This window comes from Rhinolophus sinicus, linkage group LG05, assembly GCF_036562045.2.
Source record: "Rhinolophus sinicus isolate RSC01 linkage group LG05, ASM3656204v1, whole genome shotgun sequence".
Classification (NCBI taxonomy): Eukaryota; Metazoa; Chordata; class Mammalia; order Chiroptera; family Rhinolophidae; genus Rhinolophus; species Rhinolophus sinicus.
The window spans coordinates 147,519,612-147,541,539 of NC_133755.1; the positions used below are offsets into that span (position 1 = coordinate 147,519,612).

The window sequence follows — 21,928 nt, forward strand, 5'->3', positions numbered from 1 at the left end:
AAAGTTTCAATGGTATATTTTTTATGGACAGAGATACAGTATTAAAAATCATTTAAACTAAATTAATGTACAGATATCAACAGTTAAATAGGCAAATTTCAGAAGTGTTTGTGTGTGTTAGAAATAGATTACAGTTAGAAATAGATTAACTCTACCTATCCCAGACACACACTTTTTAAGCTTAGGCCTTAACAGGTTCCTTTTATCAAAATAAGAGAAGTTTCTGTACACCAAAAAGACAGACAGTAGTCAAAGACCTTGGCTGTTCATTTCCTATTTCATGCAATGCTAAGCAATGTGCAAATATTACCCACACTATTACAATTTTATGGCTCCCAGAAGCGCTAGCAGTCTTGCACACCAGGAGATATGGTGTTGCCAGTTCGAAAGTGGTGAAGACATAATAGAGAGGGTTTGCCTATAGCAAGCTTTTGGAAGCATGACGGATGACTCCTTAAAGGTGGGTGTGGGGACCTAGACCTCTTTAGTTAACTCTGTGAAAGCATCTGAATATACCTGTGGTGATATTCCCTTCAATCTGTTGCCTCATTTGAGTCAGGTTTATTGGTAACATCTAATAATGGCTTTCTCGTCTCATCTCAGGCACGGAACGCTAAGTCCCTATCTCTGTTAGACATTTAATGCTACACATAAGCATGATCTCTAGACAAATAATTTTCATAGAATCTTACCATCCCTATTAAATCTTTTCTTCCCTTGTTGCAAGAAGCAAACTAAATATTTTGTGAAGAAACACAGACATCCCTAAAACACGTTACTTAAATAAAAAGGTCACAACTTATGAGCTGTATTTGGATAAAAAATAAATCAGCACAAGATACTAACGGAGAGTCTCAGGGTTTTCCCAAGACTCTTCTCATAACAGAGGAAGTTGGAAGCCCCGCTCAATCTACCCGATGTTATGTTTCCCTAAGCCTTAGTGTATCTGTGCATTATATGTAACACAACATCATCAAGGTAAAGTCTCTACAAGACTGAATTAGCAAAGTCTCGACAACTGGTAAGACTATTGATTTGGTCAATGTGAATACTCGGAGTAGTATGCTTTTACTTGACATCAACAGTAATACACTTTATCTTTTTATCAGCTCAGCCCAGGACAGCCTTGATTGTCCTACCATGTCTCAGGTCATCATGGAAAACTATTCTACTGATGCTATAATGTTCACTGGACCCAGGCAGGCAAGAAGTAGCTGGTTCTCTAGATGTTTTAATAAAACATAGGTTTGCCAGAGAATGAGATCCATAAAAATTGAGACATTTCATTGTCATCTCAGTGAAGTTTCTGAGTTCTAGCAGCCTATAATGTCAAAATATCACATGTACTATGTATGCATGATGCATTATTAAATCTTATCCTACTTACCACCAAAAAATGATATAATGCACGATTGTAGTCTCTTTGAATTTTGGAAACAACATCAACCACATTGGGTGTGCTCCTCTCAATTACTTGTCAAGTAACCCATAAGTGTACCAACTTTGTGTGACTCCAAGGCTAGAATAGATATAAAACTCAGGCAGGATCTAACTCAAGAAAAATCTCTCATTTGAGCCTTTAATCCAGAAGATTCAATGTTGGTCAAAGTTTTATTGGCTGATTAGACACTACATGCAGCTTCTGGCAAGGTGCAATACAAAATTCACACATGGAGTACATTCACATTCTCTTTATTAAATATTCTTGTTTTATGATCTTCCCTCGATAAACATAATTTCTAGGCCCTGCAATCAAGACCACTTCATTCATAAACCCATCTGAATAAGCACTAGAATAGCTGAAGAAAGAGGCTGGCCCATCAACAAGAGATATTATTTTACCTCCTTTGCAAGAGGAGGAATCCCTTTCAAGAGCATTCCCATGAGTCAAAAATATTCTTTCAATTTGGGTGTAATCTCAGAGGACAATCTATATGATGCCTTTTCTATTAATTGTCTTAAACTAATCCCCTGATCTTTTTTACTCTGACCATCCAGCCCAACCATTAGCCATGTTTCATAAGTCTATGAAATCAGTATCTGAAGTCATATGCGTATCTTTTTCCAGACAAAGTGAATAAGTAGATACACTACCTTAAGAGTTTCCCTCTGAAAAGCTATAAAGTTATCCAACTCTAACAGGTATTAGCATACTAACACAGTGTCATCTATAAACTAGATTTAATTTTTACTTCTTCCCTGGTCACCTAATTAGAGAAAGCTTCTCATGAGCCAAAAGAGTGTGCTGTGAATGTGTGAATGTGTTCCCCGACTGTACTTGTGTCCTCAGAGCCGGTTTAAGCTTCTTACAAATGTTATTTGCATACTTGATAATGGAGTTCCATGCACATATAACTGTTTTGGAAAATCATACTGCACAATACCAGACTGGTAGCTAATTTACATAGTGGATATCCATTAATTTAAACAACATGAATCCCCTTGTCATAGATGATATGGTTACAGTTATCACCGCGTATCCACATTGTCATAGGCAGAGACCAACACTAAACTCAAGATGCAGCACATAATCTGGGGAGACAAACCAGCTACCTGGTAGCAAGCTAATTACATTAAATGCCTTCTTACTTCAGCTATGAAATTGGACATCTGTGACCACAATGCTTCTCTACCACCAAACACTATCTCACAAATTATATACTTACCGATGCCTCAGTGAAGATCATGGCATCTATAAAACACTACTTCTGATGAAGAAACTAACTACACAAGAAGTACAGAGAAAAATATCTGCAATATTCACTGAACTTATAATGTACCCCTATCTCCCAGAAGTAGCTATCTTTAGATACTGGCAGAATGACACACTGAAAACTAAGTATGGCATCACATAGGACATAATACATTGCAATATCAAGGTGCTGTCCAATAAGATATATAGGTGCCATTTCTCTTGTAACTATAATTTGGGTCTAGGAGCTACAGTGTAGAAGTGGAAATTATAAATTTCTTTGGTTTTCTAACCCCTCAACTCTGTGGGGTGGGACATGGTGGGTGGAAGGGGCTGGATTGGTGGTTTTGAGATCTTATTCCAAATGAGAATACTTCCTACACTTCTACCAGAACTGAAAATTACCCCTAACTGGTTGAGGCTCCTCAAACACCTGGACCAATAGCAAAATAAGGCAACTCTGCAGGGAGAAATTGACCATGATCATTAAGAAAACTGCAGCTATGCAATGGAGACAGAAAAGCAAAGTCTACTATCCAGGGAATACTTTGTAGCACTTCCTAATAGTGCCATGTCTAGCAGTCAGTTAATGGAACACTAATGCAAGACCACTAACGGTTCAAGAACCACAGAAACGAGGCTTTGGGGTGTCCCATACATAAAGAACCCTAACCAGCTCAGGTTGATTGAGTATCAAGGGAAAACAGAATGGGCAATAGGGGAAAGAAGTTATACATATCAACTAAAGCCTCATGTCCACTTGTAGAAACAAGGTATATAGTAGCTAACCATATTTTCAACCTTGCTCTGTTAAGCAAACATTTATATATTAACCAATTTCCTTTTACTTCCATGTTGCTTTCCCCTGCTATTTTATACAGGGTGTTGATTTGTAATTTAGTCTACGTGTTAAAGGCTATGAATAAGTGATTGTAAATAAACTAACAAAGAATGAAAATTACTTAAGAGATTTATGCTAACACAGAGAAGAGAGCCTAGATGTCCGTTAGGGAAGAGTTTAAGAGTACTTTTGTTTGTGGGAGGGGAATGATACTGTGCTAGTGAAAGAATGTTATTTGTATTGCTGTTTTTTAGAGTTTTTTAATGCTCTGAGATTTAAATGACTCAAAATATTTAAAAGTACTTAGAATAATACGTGGCGCTCAGTAATCACTGTTGTATTTGACATTACTATTAATAATAATTACATTTTTGTGGGAACAATCTTGAGATAAATGACTGCTAAATACATAGGAAAAACTAAGCAAATGGGAAAATAATGTCTTATTAATGCTAAGAAAAATAAATCTGGGGAGGAAATGAAATAGAATCATAACGTGTCTCTTGAACTGGCACAGAATAACACGTAGCCTTTTTCAGCACAGTCTCCCTTCCACTCTTGTTTCCCATTCATGATTTCCAGAAGGTAAACCAACATTCTGCGGAAGGAGGGGAAGAACAGTCGCCTAGATGAGTGGGGTAGAAGTGGAGGGAATATGAGGGCCTATCTGTATCTTACAATTTAAACTAGTCCTATTATTGAAAATCTTAGATGTTCAAATAATCTTATACTTCCATCTCCATTCTCAGTGCTGCCTCTAACTCCCAGTGCTTCCAGATGCTGTGATATGCAAAACGTTGCTTCTGGGCCTCCCTTCCTGCCAGCTTGGGTTTTAGCTTTCCTGGCCTGCTAATCAGTTATAATTCATCCATTTATTCTGTAGCTCCCAAAACTATACTGTGGAAGTCTCCAACCCATATCTGTCTCAAAAGACTTCCTCCTGCAGTTCTTTCTTACTGAGAAAGCATCTTCATCAAAACTAGGGAGAAAATCCATTGGAGTCACTTGCCTGCCACCAGCTCCTTCACTTGCTGCTGGTCTCTGCCCTTGCCAAGCGCGGCTCTGCAGCTTCAGCACCTCAGCCCAGAACAATGCTAAAGTGGCTGTGCACAGGGCTTCTGGAGGAATTGGGCAGCCCCTTTTACTTCTCCTAAAGAACCGCCCTCGGCTAAGCCGGCTGACCCTCTATGATATTGCTCATACACCTGAGTGCTGCAGATCTGAGCCACGGAGACCAGAGCGACTGTGAAGGGCTACCTCGGACCTGAGCAGCTGCCAGACTGCCTGAACAGTTGTGATTTGGTGGTTATTCCAGCTGGAGTGCCGAGACAACCAGGCATGACGTGGGATGACCTATGCAACACCAGTGCCACAACTGTGGCCACCCTGATGGCTGCCTGTGCTCGGCATTGGCCTGAGGCCATGATCTGCATCATTTCCAATGCGGTAAACTCTACCATCCTAATCACATCAGAAGTTTTCAAGAAACATGGCTATATGGCCCCAATAAAACCTTTGGGGTGACAACCCTGGACATTGTTAGAGCCAACACTTTTGCTGCAAAACTGAAAGGTTTGGATCCAGCTCAAGTCAAAGTTCCGGTCATTGGCAGCCATGCTGCGAAGACCATCATGCCCCTGACCTCTTAGTGCACTCCCAAGGGGCACTTGGCCCAAGACCAGCTGACAGCCCTCACTGGGCAGATCCAAGGGGCTGGCACACAGGTGGTCAAGGCCAAAGCTGGAGCAGCCTCTGCCACTCTGTCCATGGCTTATGCCAGAGCCCGGTTTGTCTTTCCCTTGTGGATGCAATCAATGGAAAGGTAGGAGCTGTCAAATGTTCCTTGGTGAAGTCCCAAGAAACGGACTGTCCCTACTTCACACCATTGCAGCCGGGGGAAAGTGCACCTAGAAAAATCTACGCATTGGGAAAATTTCCCCTTTCAAAGAGAAGATGATAGCTGAAGCTATTCCAGAGCTAAAAACCTCAATCAAGAAAGGAAAAGAGTTTGTAAAGAACATAAAATCAGAAAGCAATTAGTGAGCAATCCGTTTCTTTAACTAAAAACACTGTGTCACTGTAAAGCCATTTCAGATATCTTTGTATTTCAATTTGCTTTAAAGATTATAAGTTTTGTATGGACATTACCATCACTTCCAAATTGCGGGTCAGTTTACTGGTATATCAGTTATTTTAGGCTTTGGAAAAAAAAGAAAAAGAAAAAAAAACAACAACAAGGAAATAAACCAAGAAATAGGAAGTTGGATCTCAGGTGAAAGACAAAAGCAATTCCCAGGACGGTGAAGGGAAAATTCCCAAGAAGGTTAATATACAGGGCCAAAAGATCATCCAGTACAAAATGATACTGCATGATGTGACACAGGAAAATCGATAACAACACATGCCTTCTATCTTATTGAAGAGTTTCTGTTTTCATAAGTATGAAAAAAACATGGTTCCTGCCCTCAAGAACGTGAAAACCTTGAGACATACTTAGAAAGAATGATTACAAGGCACCTTGGCATTTAACTTGTAGAGCAGCACAATGTATGGGACAGGCAGTACACTCTCTGGAACCAGGATACCTAGGTCCAAATACCAGCTTCACCAATCACTAGCTGTGTCACCTTAAGCAAAGGGCTTAACTTCCCTCTGGCCTAGATGAGTCCATTTGTGAGGCGAACATGATAACCACTACATTACAGAAACCAGGCCTTAGGTGTCCATTCGTAAAAATGGAGGTAATAAGAGTACTTGTTTCATAGGAGTGTTCTGAAATTAGGTGCCTTAACTGTGAAAGCAATCCCAGGACCGGGACCACGCTGAGCATTATGTGAGCACTGGGCAGCAGCGGAGAGGGCTGCATGACTTCGGACATCTAGGGATACAGCACCCGATACACAGAAAATGCAGCAAATGGAAGAAATCATGCAATGATTAGCTTCGGGAAAAATAAAGTAAGAAAAGGGAAATACAGTCATAGTATACTACTTCGCTTATAAGTGAATAATATTTATATAGATATAACACCACAGACGTTCAATAGTGATTTTATCAAGATTGTGAAGAAAACTATACTGCAGGGAGAAAGGAAAAGGAAATCTACATCCTAAGCTTCTAAATCTCTAAAGACAAGAAGTATGTTTTAAAAATCAAGACATAGCAGTATAAGCATGCAATTTAAAAATCTGGAGGTGAGTACCAAAAGAGACAATTCAAAGAACTGACAGTGCCAGCCTCTGGTGAGTGGGAGCTGAGAGCGGGGAAGGACGGGTAGAGGATTACTCTTCATTCTCAAAAGCCTTCCCATACTATTTGGCTTTTTAAATAATGTACATTTATTACTTTAATAAAAATAAATACAAAGCAGTGTTTGGTAGATGTCACATAAACCATGAACTAAGATCCTGTCGAGCTATTCTGCCAAAAAAAGCTATAGACTGTGGGCTGGAAGTAGAAAGTAAACTTAAGCCCCACAGAATCTGGATCTTTACATAGTTCTTTGCTTTTGCTCAAATAGTAAAAAAAAATAATAATACTATATATATACTATAATACTATAATAATAACATATATGTGTGTGTATATATATATATATATATATATATATATATATATATATATATGTTTTCTAAGCTCTAACTCGTCTTTTAAAAAGTCATTTTCACCTTATTAAATTTTATTTCTGTGTCTTTAATGCACGGTATATAGAAATTTACTTGCCTGATATGCAGATCCAAATGCTCAATAAAATTTGGACATATGATGAAGGGAAAACTTAGGGATAGACATACAACACATATAGTGTTAGTAGAGAAGTGATAATTGAAGCCACTGTAGGAAAAAAAATGGAAAAGAACTGATGACAAACAATAGAAGATAATTCAATTGAAAGATATGTAGTAGAGGAGGAGGAAGAATCAGCAAAAATGACTGAGAGAAAGGAATCCAGAAATGAAGAGAAAAAAGTCTCAGAATCCTAAAATAAGGGTCATGTATACCAGTATAATACTTAGTAGGAATTCAGTATTTTCTGAGTGAATGAAAATAAAATGTCAACAGTGGGTAGAATATACAATGGTACAGAGAGGTCGATTAAAATGAATCGTAAAAAGAGGGCAGATAAAAAAAATAAGGTGTGAAAATGTGCCTACTCTTTACCTTAGGAAGACTATTTCTAAAGTTTTGTTGTCAAGAAATAATCATGGGCATACAGCTATTTATGAAGATACATAATAAAAATTTTAAATAACCTACACGTCTAAAAACAGAAAACTAGGATTCATTCATGTACTGGAATATTATTCAGTCCTTTGAAACTATGGTATAGATGAACATATATAGATATAAAGGATAATTTAAAATAAGTAAAAAAGAGTTTTAAAACAATAAAACTCCTATTTCTCAAAAAATATTTCAGCTAAACTTTGAAAAATATGGGCATGAAGAGGCTAATGGTGATTATCTTAAGAGGTACTATAATAAGTATTATTTTTTTCTTTTGTTTTCTAATCTATCTAAATAGGAATTTGTCGATTAAATATAAATTTTGAATGAGTTACTGATGTCTTCAATTAGTAACAGATCATTTGATTGTTTTCTTCAAACTAACTTAATAGAGTAAGATTAGAAATCAGATATGTGTGTATAAATGTCTGCATGTGTTTGCATGTAAATACAAAATGTGGATGGTTCTGGTGTCAGATTATATTCTAATTTCTGACATTTAAAAAGATTACAAGTGATAATTGTAAAATTATTTTTTCATTACTAATGTTAATCACATTTAAGTCTAGTTAGCATCTGGGTCACTGGGAATAAATAATTGGGCGATTTGTTGTGATAGAATATTAACACTTGTCTATGTTTATTAAAATAACAAGACTGTTGCTAAACAGAAAAACAAATATACTTTTTCTTTTCCTCTTAAAGTCATCTTACAGGTCAGACTTTTTACAAAGAGGATAGCTATGCATAAAACTGCTCATCCCACTGTATAAACATAAAATAATAACTGAAACAGCAAGTGATCAAATTTAAAGGCTTTTCTGTAAGTATGAATTCTTGAGCTTTGTTTTGAAGAAAATTAACAATAAATAGACAACATCAGGGTTTCAAATGTAGAAGAAATAGGTTTTAGGAGAACTATATTAACATTTCTTTAACCATATTAAATTTTAATGTGTATATTTAATGAAAATTACTACATAAGATTTAAGTTGTTAATAATGAACAATTCTATGTCTGTAACTAAAATTTAATTTGTAGTTTGATACAAAAGGAAACTATTAATATTAAATGTAAATTATTTCTCCATGTGATATATAGTTTTTATATTGAAATAAAATATTATAGGGCAGAGCATAACATTCCTCTAACCTAAATATAGTTAAGAAAATCTTAAACTGCAAATCCTTGGGCAGTATCAAGTTTCTAGGGGATCTGACACCGAAAGCAAGGGCTAACAAAAGCAAAAATAAACAAGTGGTATATATACAATGAAATATTATTCAGTATAAAATAAACAATATACATCAAACTAAAAAGCTTCTGTACAGCAAAGGAAATCATCAACAAAATGAAAAGGCAGCCTACCGAATGGGAAAAAAATATTTCCAAATTATATTAATAAGGGGTTAATAGATAAAATATATAAAGAACTCATACAACTGAATAGCAAAAATAGAAACAATCTGATGAGAAAATGAGCACAGGATACAAACAGATATTTTTCCAAAGGACATACAGATGGCCAACATGTCCATGAAAAGATGCCTGACATCCCTCATAAGAATCAAAACCACAATGAGATATCAACTCATACCTGTTAAAATGGCTATTACCAAAAAGACAAGAAATGACAAGTGCTGGGGAGGATGTGGAGAAAAGGGAACCCTCATACACTGTTTGTGGGAACGTAAATTGATGCAGCCACTATGGAAAACTGTATGGAGGTTCCTCAGAAGAGTAAAACTAGAGCTACTACATGATCCAGCAATTCCACTTCTGGGTATTTATCTGAAGAAAATAAAAATACTAATTTAAAAAGATAGATACATCCCCATGTGCATTGCAGCATTATTTGCAATAGCCAAGATACAGAAGTTACCTAAGTGTCCATCAATGGATGAACAGATAAAGAGAATGTGGTATATATACAATGAAATATTATTCAGTCATACAAAATTAAATCTTTCCAGTTGCATTAAGGGCATTATGCTAAGTGAAATAAGTCAGACAAAGAAAGACAAATACCATATGATCTCACTTATACATGGAATCTAAAAACAAAAACCAAGCTCATAGATACAGAGAACAGATTGGTGGGGGTGGACAAAATGGGTGAAGGGGATCAAAAAGTACAAAGTCCCATTATAAAATAAGTAAGTCCTGGGGATATAATACAGCATGGTTATAGAGTTAATAATACTGTATAATTGCATATTATATTTGAAAGTTGCTAAGAGAGTAATCTTAAAAATTCTCACACAATGGGATTTATAGATGATGTAATACAGAATTGTACACCTGAAATCTATGTAATTTTACTAACAATTGTCACCCCAATAAATTTAATTAAAAAAAAAAAAAAAAAAAAATTCTCATCACAAGAAAAAAAAATTATGTAAATATATATGCTGACCGAGGTTAACTAGACATATTATGGTGATCATTTCCCAATATATACAAGTATCAAATCATTATGTTGTACAGTTGAAACTAATGTAATATTAGGTCAACTATAACTCTTTTAAAAAAATAAAAAAGAATATATAGAGAATAAGAACCCCATTTTGCCTTAACTGGTATCCTTAAAAGACAATGTGTTCAAAAAAAGGTTTACACCTAAGATTTTCAATAAATGTAATAATGTTTCCAGGCAACTGTTTTAAGCAATCAACAGATTTAGCCAATAAATGTCAATCAAATAATATAAAAGTACTTGGCAACATGGTAGACTTGAAATTAAAACAAAATGATACTCCTGGATGTTTCAGTCAGTGGGAGAAATAAATATTAACTCTGTGGGAATGGCCATGAAGGCAAAGGACATGCAATAAAGACAAGATCAGAGTGTGCAACAGTAAGTCACAGAGAGAGTAATTCATAAAGCAACCTTTGCCTTGAAGGATGAGCCAAATTTGTGTAAGAAGACAAAAGTAAAGGCAATATTCAACTATAAAATACAAGTATTGAGGCAATAATAAACACTGTACTTGAGGGAGGTAGGCTGTCTAACCTCATCAGAATATTAGTTCAGGCTGAGGAAAGGTAGAAAATAATGTACACAGGAAAGGTAGAGGTCTATTATGGAACTCCTTGAAAGCCACATAAAGGATTCTGAAATTAAGTTATTTAAAATGGGAAGGTGGGGAGCTTTACAAGGATGTGTTTCTTTTCTGCATTAACTACCTCACATTTTCCTTTTTCTTAATATCCAATTCCTCACTAGGTAGTGAGGTTAAAGAGAATGAGCACCACGTCTTTCTCACAATTACATCATTACATCATCACATCTAGCACAGAGCATAAGCACTCAATAAATACTGGCTGAGTAAATCAAGTATATAACAGTAAATTTTTAAAATTATAAACCTTATTCTGCCATCATATATAGTAAGTACTGCCTATCTTATGTCACTCCACTGAGAAACCCATATTAGTTTAATCTCCCTCCTGGGTAGAGGAAAATAATAGGATCTCTGACTCATTAAGGCAGGTTAGGAAATGGCAGGAGAACATCCTTCTAATACAGGAGACAGGAAAGGTGGGAGCCCACTGAGAGCATTAATGGCTTCATCTTTCATAACACAGAATCACACAACACTGCCTAAAAGTGAACTATAATGCTCAAAGCACTCCAAATGTTTTACATAATATTTTCTTAACCTTAGGGGAATCTCTGGGGAAACCACCACCCCCGGAGTGAAAAAAACAGTTATTTGAAATTCAGCAATTCCATCTGAGTCACTAGGGTTTCTATTCTTTTCTATAAAATTCAGTTAGAATTTAAAATGGAAACATTATGATTCCATTTTTATAAAAGAAGTTATTTCTATGTATCTATTCTGTCTGTATATAATTTTCCTTAATGCTAATAATGTCACTTTCGGAATTAAGAGGAATTATGATTAGTTTATTACATTGGTGAATTTCTTCATAATAAAGATAAATTACTGTTTGAAAAGCAAAGGAAAAAGTTAAGATGACTCTTAGGATTAGCTATTGAATAGATGGTTGGGCTACAATGATTTATGTTGTTTTGTTCCTTTTTGTGGGAGGAGATCCAAGAGTTCAGTTTTAGACATGTTAACTTCGTGATGTCTGAAAAATATATGAATTGAGATGTTGGGAGGGTGTTGTATATATGAGTCTGATAGTTCAGAGTAATGGTTTAAGCGAGGGATATAAATTGGGGCATCCACCGACACATAGATGATACTTAGAGGCAAAGGTGTAAGTGGATGAACTAGAGGCAGAGTGTACAGTAGTTCCCCCTCATCTGTGGTTTTTACTTCCTGTGGTTTCAGTTTCCTGCGATCTGCTACAGTCTGAAAATATTAAATGGAAAATTCCACAAATAAACAATTCCTAAGTTTCAAATTGTTTGCTGTTCTGAGTAGTATGATGAAATCTTGCTCTGTCCTGCTCAGGTCATCAATCATCCCTTTGTCCAGCAAACCCACACTATACAATGCTACCTACCCGTCAGCCACTCAGTAGCCATCTTGATTATCAAACTGACTGCCACGGTATAGCACTGTTTGTACAAGTAACCCTTATTTTACTTAATACGGCCCCAAAGTGAATTAGTGGTGATGCTAGCAATTGAATACGCTAAAAAAAGCTCTAAACTATACATATGTATAGGAAAAAGCACAGTATATGAGCTTGATCAAACAATACAGAGAATGTTTAAATAAAAAACAAATTATTACAGTGAAAGATACATTGCCATTAAGCACCCTCAAAATATCCCCCCTCGCTTTGAATACACTTATCCCATCGTTCTTGCCACTTACTGAAACAGTTCTGGAAGTCCTCTTTCATGAGTATCTTTAGTTGTGCTGTCGTGGCTGCCTCGATGTCCTGAATCATTTTGACTTTGGGGAATAGCCAGAGTCACATGGTGCCAGATCCAGTGAATAAAGTGGATGAGGACACACCGTAATGTTTTTATTCAACAAAAATTGCTGTATACCAGAAGCAATGTGTGACTTGAAGCCTTTCCATTGTGATCAAAACATGGTAAATGCTGTTGCCAAGTGCCATCCAACGGAAAGTCAGGGATCTTCAATATGGGAAGCAGAGCATCGAACCTTAGTGTGTGACAAGTTTCAACTTGTTTGGTGTGGTCAGTCGGGTGTGAGCTACAGTTGAGAGAAGGTGTGTTTTGAAGTGTCCCGTAAATCATCCTCCATCATGACAATGCTTCATGTCACACATTGCTTCTGGTATATGGCAATTTCTGCCAAATAAAAACATTACGGTGTGTCTTCATCCACCTTATTCACTGGATCAGGCACCATGCGATTTTTGTTGTTCCCCAAAGTCAAAATGATTCAGGACATCGAGGCAGCCATGACAGCGCAACTAAAGACATTCACAAAAGAGGACTTCCAGAATTGCTACAGAAAGTGGCAAGAACGATGGGATAAGTAAGTTTGAAGCGATGGGGAGTATTTTGAGGGGGATTAATGGCAATGAGTCTTTTACTGTAATATTTTTTTTAAACATTCGTATTTTTTTTATCACATCTCATATACGGAGTTCAGTACTAGTACTATCCACAGTTTTAGGCATACACTGAGGATTTTAGAACATATCCCCTGTGAATAAGGGGGGACTACATTATAGATGAAAAGTGGACCCAGGACCTGAGTATCCAACATTCAGAGGTTGCTTAGATAACACAAAGAAGGAGAAACAGCAGCCATAGGAATGTGTAGTGTCACAGATGTGAAGAGAACTTTCACACAAAACAAATGGTACACTAATTCAAATACTTACAGTAAAAAGAGAAGAATCCACTAGATTCATCATTACAGAAGTTACGAGTAACCTTGAGATGAGCAGGATGTGCAGTTCTGACAGAGTTACAGAGTCAATGTCAAATCTAAGTGGGCTGAGGAGTTAATAGAGTGAGCCAAGTGGGGACAGTGGGGACAGATTATGTTTTGCTAATTGGTGAAAGTCAGAGAAATAGGCTAGTAGATGAAGAAGATGTGAAGTCAAAGGGAGTTTCTTTTTGTGTGTGTTTTGTTCTGTTTCATTTTAAGATGGGACACCTGAAGGCATGTCTGCACACTGATACCAACAGTAAAAAAGGACATGTCGGAAGTGCAATCTTCTCATATATTAGTCATTTACAATATAAGATTTATAAGAGGATCTTGGCAAATAAAAATTCAGAAATTTAACTAGAATGTAATGCTGTTGAAAAATTAAAATCCACATTTCACTAAGTCCCATATAGCCTCATCTAAGTGCTATGGTAAACCTAAAGGAGTTGTATCAAACTCACCTTTATGCTATTTCTGAACTTTTGAAGTAGAAGAAAAAATAAAGTGAATGGAACAAGCAATGCTAAATGTAGAAGTCAAATACATGAATGAGATTATCTACTGAAGGGAATGGTGCAATGAAGGTACAATTAGAAACAAACGAAAACACTATGGGAGTGAAAGATACAGGTAAGAATTCAAACACACAGAAACACAAGATTTATATAATACAAAGCTATGATCTAAATTATCACATCACTGGACCTCATAGTGACCAATGTTAGACTGAAATTAGTTAAAAAAAGAGTAAATAACTTTAAGAGTATGATTTAAAAATAAAACTGAATTAAGTATTAGCATAAGAATGAACTTCAAAATACAATGAAATAAATTTCTTGTCAATGAAAAACTTGTTAAAATACAAACTTCCTCAGAAAGTGATTTTTGTCATTTTCTTTATCTGAATGCTGATGTAAACATAGCAAACTATTAGGCAGCATGTGGAAGACTACTGGGATACTGAAAAAAAAATGAAGATAAGTATATTTCCTAGTAAAACACAAAAACAGGAAAGAACAAGGAGATAAAAGTCAACACTTGAAGTACTATCACTGTTACATCTACTACAAACACTTTTATAGTGCTTGTTACGTGACAGGCACTGTTATAAGCCCTTTATATTTTTCACATGTATCCTCACAATAACTCTGATGACAATAATACAATTATCCTCCATCTTACAGATGGGTAACTGAGATCTCACCCTCACACAACTAGTAAACAGCAGGTAGTCTGACTACAGAGTCCATGGTGCTAACAACTATACTGCACAGTCTATTATATGTATCAACAATGGCATGGTAAATGTTCTAGTGTAGGACAGAATGACTCCATTTGGATATTATGAGAAATCACACACTATGAAAATTAATGTATTTTATTCCCAGGAGCATTTTACTTCTTGGATTGCTTTTTACATGACTTGAAATCCTATTAATTTTTTTTTTTTTTTTTGCCAGAAGAACAATAGAGAAAATACTATTCTGTCGGGAAAAAAAAAAAAAAAGAATCATTCAATATATCAATAAAAAGAGGCCAAAATCTATGTTCTGTACCTCCAAAACTCAGAATCATATTTGCTATACAAAAGGAGTCCTACTGAGTTTTTCCTAGAATTCCTCATCACTGCTTGCTCTATGATGTATCTGATGCTAAACACACGGAAAGTTAAAATTTAATGTGAAACACATTTAGAGATAAAGAGTACATCATCCAAAGAACTGTAACAGCTGCAGCTTTTCTCTACCTTCTTTGAACTATTAATGAATGGTCAAGTGAAACTCAGATATTAAATGAACGGTTAAAAAGAAAAGTGTGTGTATAAGATCTATATGCTTTACCATCAGAGAATTCTAATTTTAGAAATCTAATTGCCTTATTTCTTAGATAAAGCATTCTCAGTAACCTCCTGATCTCATGCTTGAAAAGGTTACTTAGTAGAAAGGGGGGTGAAATCACAAACCTAGGAAAATTTGTTTAATTCAGTTGCTTTTAAAGGTAATAATTTGTAGACAGGGAAGTAAATTATGTGTCTAAATATGACTAAAACATTAAGAATTTATGGTGTCTAGCCCAAATACCTCTACTCCCCCACCACCACCAGCCCCCAACTATTTGAACATGATAAATAAAATGCTAAGGATATACACTCAACCAAAAAGATTTAAACCTTGGGAAACTGAAGTTAAAGAATATGATTAACATCAAGGAGCAAAATTTGGGCCTCAAGATAAATCATTCATTTCTCGCCCTCTTTCAAGACTATATTATGGCAGGAATCCAGTTGAATACCAACCCAGGGAATCCCCAGTTAATTCCTGAGTAAACTGAATAATCTGCAAAATGCCTCTAGTTTAATCAAACAAAAATGGAAGACACTTTAAGAATACAGAATCAAAATGAAGACAAAGGCCATAATATAAAAAAGGAATGGCTATAATTTACTTCATTTATATTACATGAAGACAAATTACCTTTAAATATGACTTTAAAAATTAGCTTATTTAAAATTCTTTTTGAAAGTATATAGAACATATGCTTTTTTGCATGTGTTTGCAACACTGAAACTGTATTTCAAATAAAATTTAGCACCTTACCTTAGACCAAAGATGTGTGATTGTTCATAGTTGAATAAAGAACGAATCTTAGCTTCAGAATTCAAAATTACAAGTCTATCAATAATATCCTGAAAAAGAAAGACTTAGAGTGAGACTGTGCTTGACTAAACCATTTAAAGAAAACCAAATCAACAGATTATTTATTCAGATTTGTGGTTCTCAAACTTGGCTTTACTTTTTTTTTTCTTCAGTTCATACTATTGGTCTCTTTTTATTCCAACAAAACTACTATTTATGTTGTTGTAATAAAGATTTTTACAAAAGTTTTTGTTCCGTTGGCAGAAATGCCAAATTAGACAACTGTCCTTGAGGTTTTAGACAGTTTTGCTTTAAGTTCTAGATAGAGAAACTTCAGTTCTGATATAATAGCAACTGAAATTATAAACATATTCCATAAAGCAGTACTTAGATTCAGAAGTGAACCGTACATTTTACATACCATGTTCAAACACTGTAATGAAATTATCTTTGGTAACTTATTATTACAGGAAACATTACCTAATATTCTAATTTTCCCATATAAATTGCTATCATTTATAGATTTCCACATCTCCTGAAGCAGTATCTAGCTTGGTACTACTCAGAATGCCAGTCCATGAAATATTGGTTGCTGGTCTATGAGACAACGGGGAGGTTGTGAAAGAATGTGTCCCTAGGCACACTCTCATTCAGCTGGTATTGTTTCATAGCAAGACTTTCTTGATGAAGGAAGCAGTGTGTTGATTTACATTCCTTAATTAGCGTGAAGAATCCATGTGGCATTTCTTAAGTTCTTTCACATTTTTCAACAGTGGGATATTCTAAAAACCAAAAATACCAGTACTTTGCTCATTTTTTCAAATCTCTCTTCAATTGAGACCCTGCCTTAATCTATTGGCTTTACATCTGAATCACCTAGGGAGCTGTTTAAAAACTAAACAATATTACTAATCCCTGAAATCTCATCCCTAGAGATTCTGAAATAACTGGTCTGGGTGTGTGGCCTGGGCATTAAGAATTGTGAAAGTTCCTGAAATGAATTATCTAATGTTTAGCCAAAGTGGAGACTTACTAATTTATACCCTATCCTGGTAGTACTATGCGAGTAGCTTATGAAGCCAGTTAAATACTGATTAAACTGCTAAAAATGTAAAGTACTTTGAAAATTAAATATGAAATCTACAAGTGTGAAGCAGATTGCTCATGTGAATTTAAATTCAAGATATTTCTGTGACCAATTGGGCAAAAAAGGGAAGGTTTTGCTAAGGAGTAAAATCACGTAATATTTACTGAGGTCTGTGTGGATGATAGAACAAATGTCATATCATCAAATAAGTAAGAAGTGAGGCAATGAGTTTGTAAGGAGAAGGATATAATGGATATCTCAAAATCACATTTGAAAAAATATTAATCAAAATATAATAAAAGTAAGATTATTTAAACTTACGTAGTAAAAGTTTATATCCAACACTTAGGAATCTATTTACCATTCCACAGGTATCTTGTAAAAATGTATAAACAATATTAGCAAAATAATTTACAATCAGAAAATATTAAACTGAATAACAATCAATAATAAAAAGATTGCTATCTTAAAATACTCTTCCATTGTAGTCTGCTGCTTAGCTGGAGACTCCTTGTTTCAGACATTATCATACTAGAACATGAGCTAAGTAACTCATTCATATCCCAGCTTCATATTCATATTCTCATTAATTGACAGTCCTGATTTAGCTGCGGTTACTGAGCCACGGAGCTCTCCTTGACTTGCCCTGGCACCCGGATGTGATTAAGTAAGTAGTCTTTGCTGTACACATAGGAGCGACTGGTTTGCTATGTAGTTCTTCAAATAGGTATATATTTTTACTGCTTAATATTGTAATTGTTAAGACATTATCTATCATTATCGTTTTACTATAGTAAATCTTCACAGGTTGATCTCAAATTGATTATGTATCACTAGCCTTCTCTTATCTGAGAGGAGAGAGACTGCCAATTAGTTCTGTGCATAGTAGCTTCTGAAAGGGTTACTATAGATTTCTCTTCATTCAGAGGGTACTAGCACAAGCCACTAAAACTGACACAGCTATCTGAATCATAAACTCAGATTATTTGATAGCCAACGATACCTTGTGACTCTAAAGTTCTAGCTCTGAATCTAAGTACTAGATACTGTACAAATAAAAAAGACAGAGACTGTATTACCAACAAACTAATGAAAGAGTAGATTGCAGCCATCTATCTTTGAAAATGCATTTTCAAAGAACATTACAGTAAATAATTTCTCCCTCAAAGGGGATTACATTGATGGATCACCACTTAGGGAAGAAAACAAAATTCCTAGGAAGCCCACCTTATGGAGAACTTCAGTTTTTAAGCATTGAAATGTGTGTCAATAAGGCAATCGGTTTCCTACATAAACAGCTTCCCAGCAATAAGCTAGTGCAAGAAAGATTTGGGACTCACAAAAAGTAGTCTGAAACTCTGTCTTTTTAAAGACTATTACCCAGCTTAAGAATACATTCAATAATTTAGTAGGCCAGAATGAGACCAAAACTGGAAAAACAAAGAGGAATATCTAGCTATATAGATAGCTACACATTTGAGGGCCTACTCTATTTACAATTGCCCCAATGGCTGTGTCTGTGCTATCTGACTGACCCCTGTTATGAAAGGGCCAGGTGAAGAGTGAGGGATTGCTCAACCATAATTCCAATATCCCTGCAGCTGCACTACTAGGAGTGCCTTGTGACTGGTTAGTCCATGAACATCCATAAATAAACTCGGTCTGTTCAGGAAGGTCCTTCCTTGTTCTACGTGGGGAGTGGGTTGGTCCATTCCGTCTGCTATAACAATACGATAGACTGGGTGGCTTAGCTTATAAACAACAGAAATTTTACTTCCCATGGTTCTGGAGGCTGAGAAATCCAAGATCAAGGTGCCAGAAAATTCTGTGTCTGGTGAGGGCCTACTTTCTGCTTCATAGACAGTCGTGTTTTCACTGTGTCTTCACATGGCAGAAGAGGCAAGGGATTCCTCTCGGATCTCTTTTTTTGAGGCACTGATCACCTCATAAAGGCCCCACCTCCAAATACCATCACATTGGGAATAAGATTTCAACATAATAATTTTAGGGGCATAGAAAGATTCAGTCTATAGCAGGGAGGTAGAGGAAAATGCCACTCTCGTTTGGTGGTATAGTGAGTTAAATTGTGACAATGTCCCCATGTCATCCCCAAAAAAAGATCCCCAAAAAAATATAGTTCTATGTCATAATTCCCAGAACCTATGATTGATACCCTGTTTGGAAAAAAAGGTCTTTGACTAAACTAAGGATCTTGACATAAGATCATCCAGGTTTATCCAACTGGTAACTAAACTAAGGATCTTGACATAAGATCATCCAGGTTTATCCAAGTAGGCCCCAAATCTAATGACAACTGTCCTTATAAGAGAAAGACAAAGGGAGATTTAAGACAGAAGAGAAGAGGCTTTGTTAAGATGGAGGCAGAAAGGAGAATTATGCAGCAACAAGTTTTGAAATGCCTGCAACACCCAGAAGCTGGAAGAAGCAAGGAAAAGTTCTCCCCTGGAGCCTTTGGAGGGAATGTGGCCTTGTTGTCACCTTGATTTCAGATTTTAGGAATCCAGACTGTAAAAGAATGAATTTCTGTTGTTTTAAGCCACCTGGTTTCTCGTAATGTGTTATGGGAGCCATAGAAAACTAGTACAAGGTGAGATGGTGAAGATGTCATTATTTATTAATGGGTAGTCCCATGTCCTTTAATATAAAGAATGCCATCCGAGAGGAACATGCTAATGATAATTACAGCCAACAATTATATATCACTTATCTGCTAGGCAGTGGTTTAAATTTTTATATTTCATTTAATTCAACTCATTTAATTGTCACAATAACCCTGAAATAGGAATGTCATTGCCCTCTTGTAACACAGGAGAAAACTAAGTGCTAACTTTTCCAAGGTCACACAGCTTGCAAAGAATTAGAAATCTAATCTAAGCAGTCTGGCTTCGGAATACAAACTCTTAACAACCGCACTACACATATGTCTTTCAATAAAGCCAAGATGGACAGTAATAATAGGAAAAGGTACTACATGGAGGGGTGACCAACAGAGAGAGACAGACACACAGACAGATGTGGACCTGACTGCGTTCAAAGTTCTATTTCCATTTGTCCCTGATTTTCCTACAAATTGGCTGTGAAAGTTAATACATTTCTTCTTTTGCCTAAATTAACTCTAGTTTCTCCAATAACCAAAGGGGTCCGATCTAATATATCACTTATATAACTGAAAGTTGAGTGACAGAAATTAAAAAGTAATTGAAAATTGTACCTGTTAAAGGAAAATATTTTTGTGTCATTCACCTTTAATATACCAAAGTACAATCAGAGAGTTGTTCGCAGGGCCTAGCATTTTGGTAGATACCAGATGAAAAAAAAGCCGATGAAAAGTTAAAGCCAAATATCCCCAAAATATAAAGAATTCCCTAAAATTGAGAGGAAAAAGAGTAACACAAATAGAAATATAGCAAAAATATACTGAAAGACCTTAAAGAGAGGAAGAGATGTCAATGGCCATTAAACATATGAAAAGATGTTCAGTTCATAATAAGGAAAATATAAATTAACACTTCTGTCAAACAGACAAATATCTAAATCTCTGACCATCTATAATCTTCTTAATAACCTGCCAGGAAAAAAGCACTACAATATCTTATTCATGGGAATGCAGAGGATTAGTCCCTGTGGATGAAAATCTAACAATGCACGAGGTATGATCAAAAAATACGGTGAATGCTTAAATTTGAAAAATTTATTACAGTAAAAGACACATTGCCATTAATCTCCCTCAAAATACTCCCCCTCACTTTGAACACATTTATCCCACCGTTCTTGCCACTTTCTGAAAAAGTTCTGGAAGTCCTTTTTTGTGTCTTTACTTCATCTTCCATCATAACAATGCTCCATGTCACACATCGATTCAAGTACAGCAATTTCTGTCAAATAAAAACATCACAGTGTGTCCTCATCCACCTTATTCACCAGATCTGGCATTGTGCAACTTCTGGCTCTTCCCCAAAGTCAAAATGACCATGAAAGGTAAATGTTTTGAATCGATTCAGGACATTGAGGCAGCCATGACAGTGCAACTAAAGACACTCATAAAAGAGGACTTCCAGGTCTGCTTCAGAAGGTGGCAATCTTAATCTTAAACTTAATACAGTCATTGCTGAGAAAAGATTTTTATAGATGTAATTAGTCCCTAATTAGTTGTATTTAAAATAGGATTTTATCAGGATGGCCCTGATCTCATCACATCAGCCATGTAAAAGCAGAGTTTTCTCCCACTGATCACAGAAGAGGAAGTCAGAGAGATTCACAGCAGGAGAGGGGTTTGATTTTAGGGTGATTTTTCATTGCTGACATGAAAGGGCCACAGGGCAATGCCCTGAGGCCACCCCCTACTTGACAACCAGCAGAAAATCAGGCATTTCAGTCCTTCAACTGTAAGAAACTGAACAATAAGAATAAATTTGAAAGTGGATTTTTCCCCAGAGCCTCCAGACAAGCACTCAGCCTAGCCCAAACTTTGATTTCCGCCTTGTAATACTCAGAACAGAAAACACAGGCACACAGTGCTCCACATCACACCTACAAAACCGGGAGTTAAGAAATAGGTGTTTTAATTTGCTAATTTGGCAACAATTT

General features: G+C 35.9%; 1 protein-coding gene and 1 pseudogene across 2 annotated transcripts in view; one reads left to right on the forward strand and one right to left on the reverse strand.

The window, feature by feature from the left end:
- TBC1D32 (TBC1 domain family member 32) overlaps nt 1-21,928 on the reverse strand; it is a 400,452-nt gene that overhangs the window by 292,022 nt on the left and 86,502 nt on the right. For both annotated transcript variants that reach the window (XM_074333506.1, XM_019740993.2), the window contains exon 24: nt 16,195-16,283. In XM_074333506.1, the coding sequence (XP_074189607.1) occupies nt 16,195-16,283 (89 nt within the window). The remainder of the gene's footprint in view (nt 1-16,194; nt 16,284-21,928) is intronic.
- LOC109452173 (malate dehydrogenase, mitochondrial) lies at nt 440-5,573 on the forward strand (annotated as a pseudogene).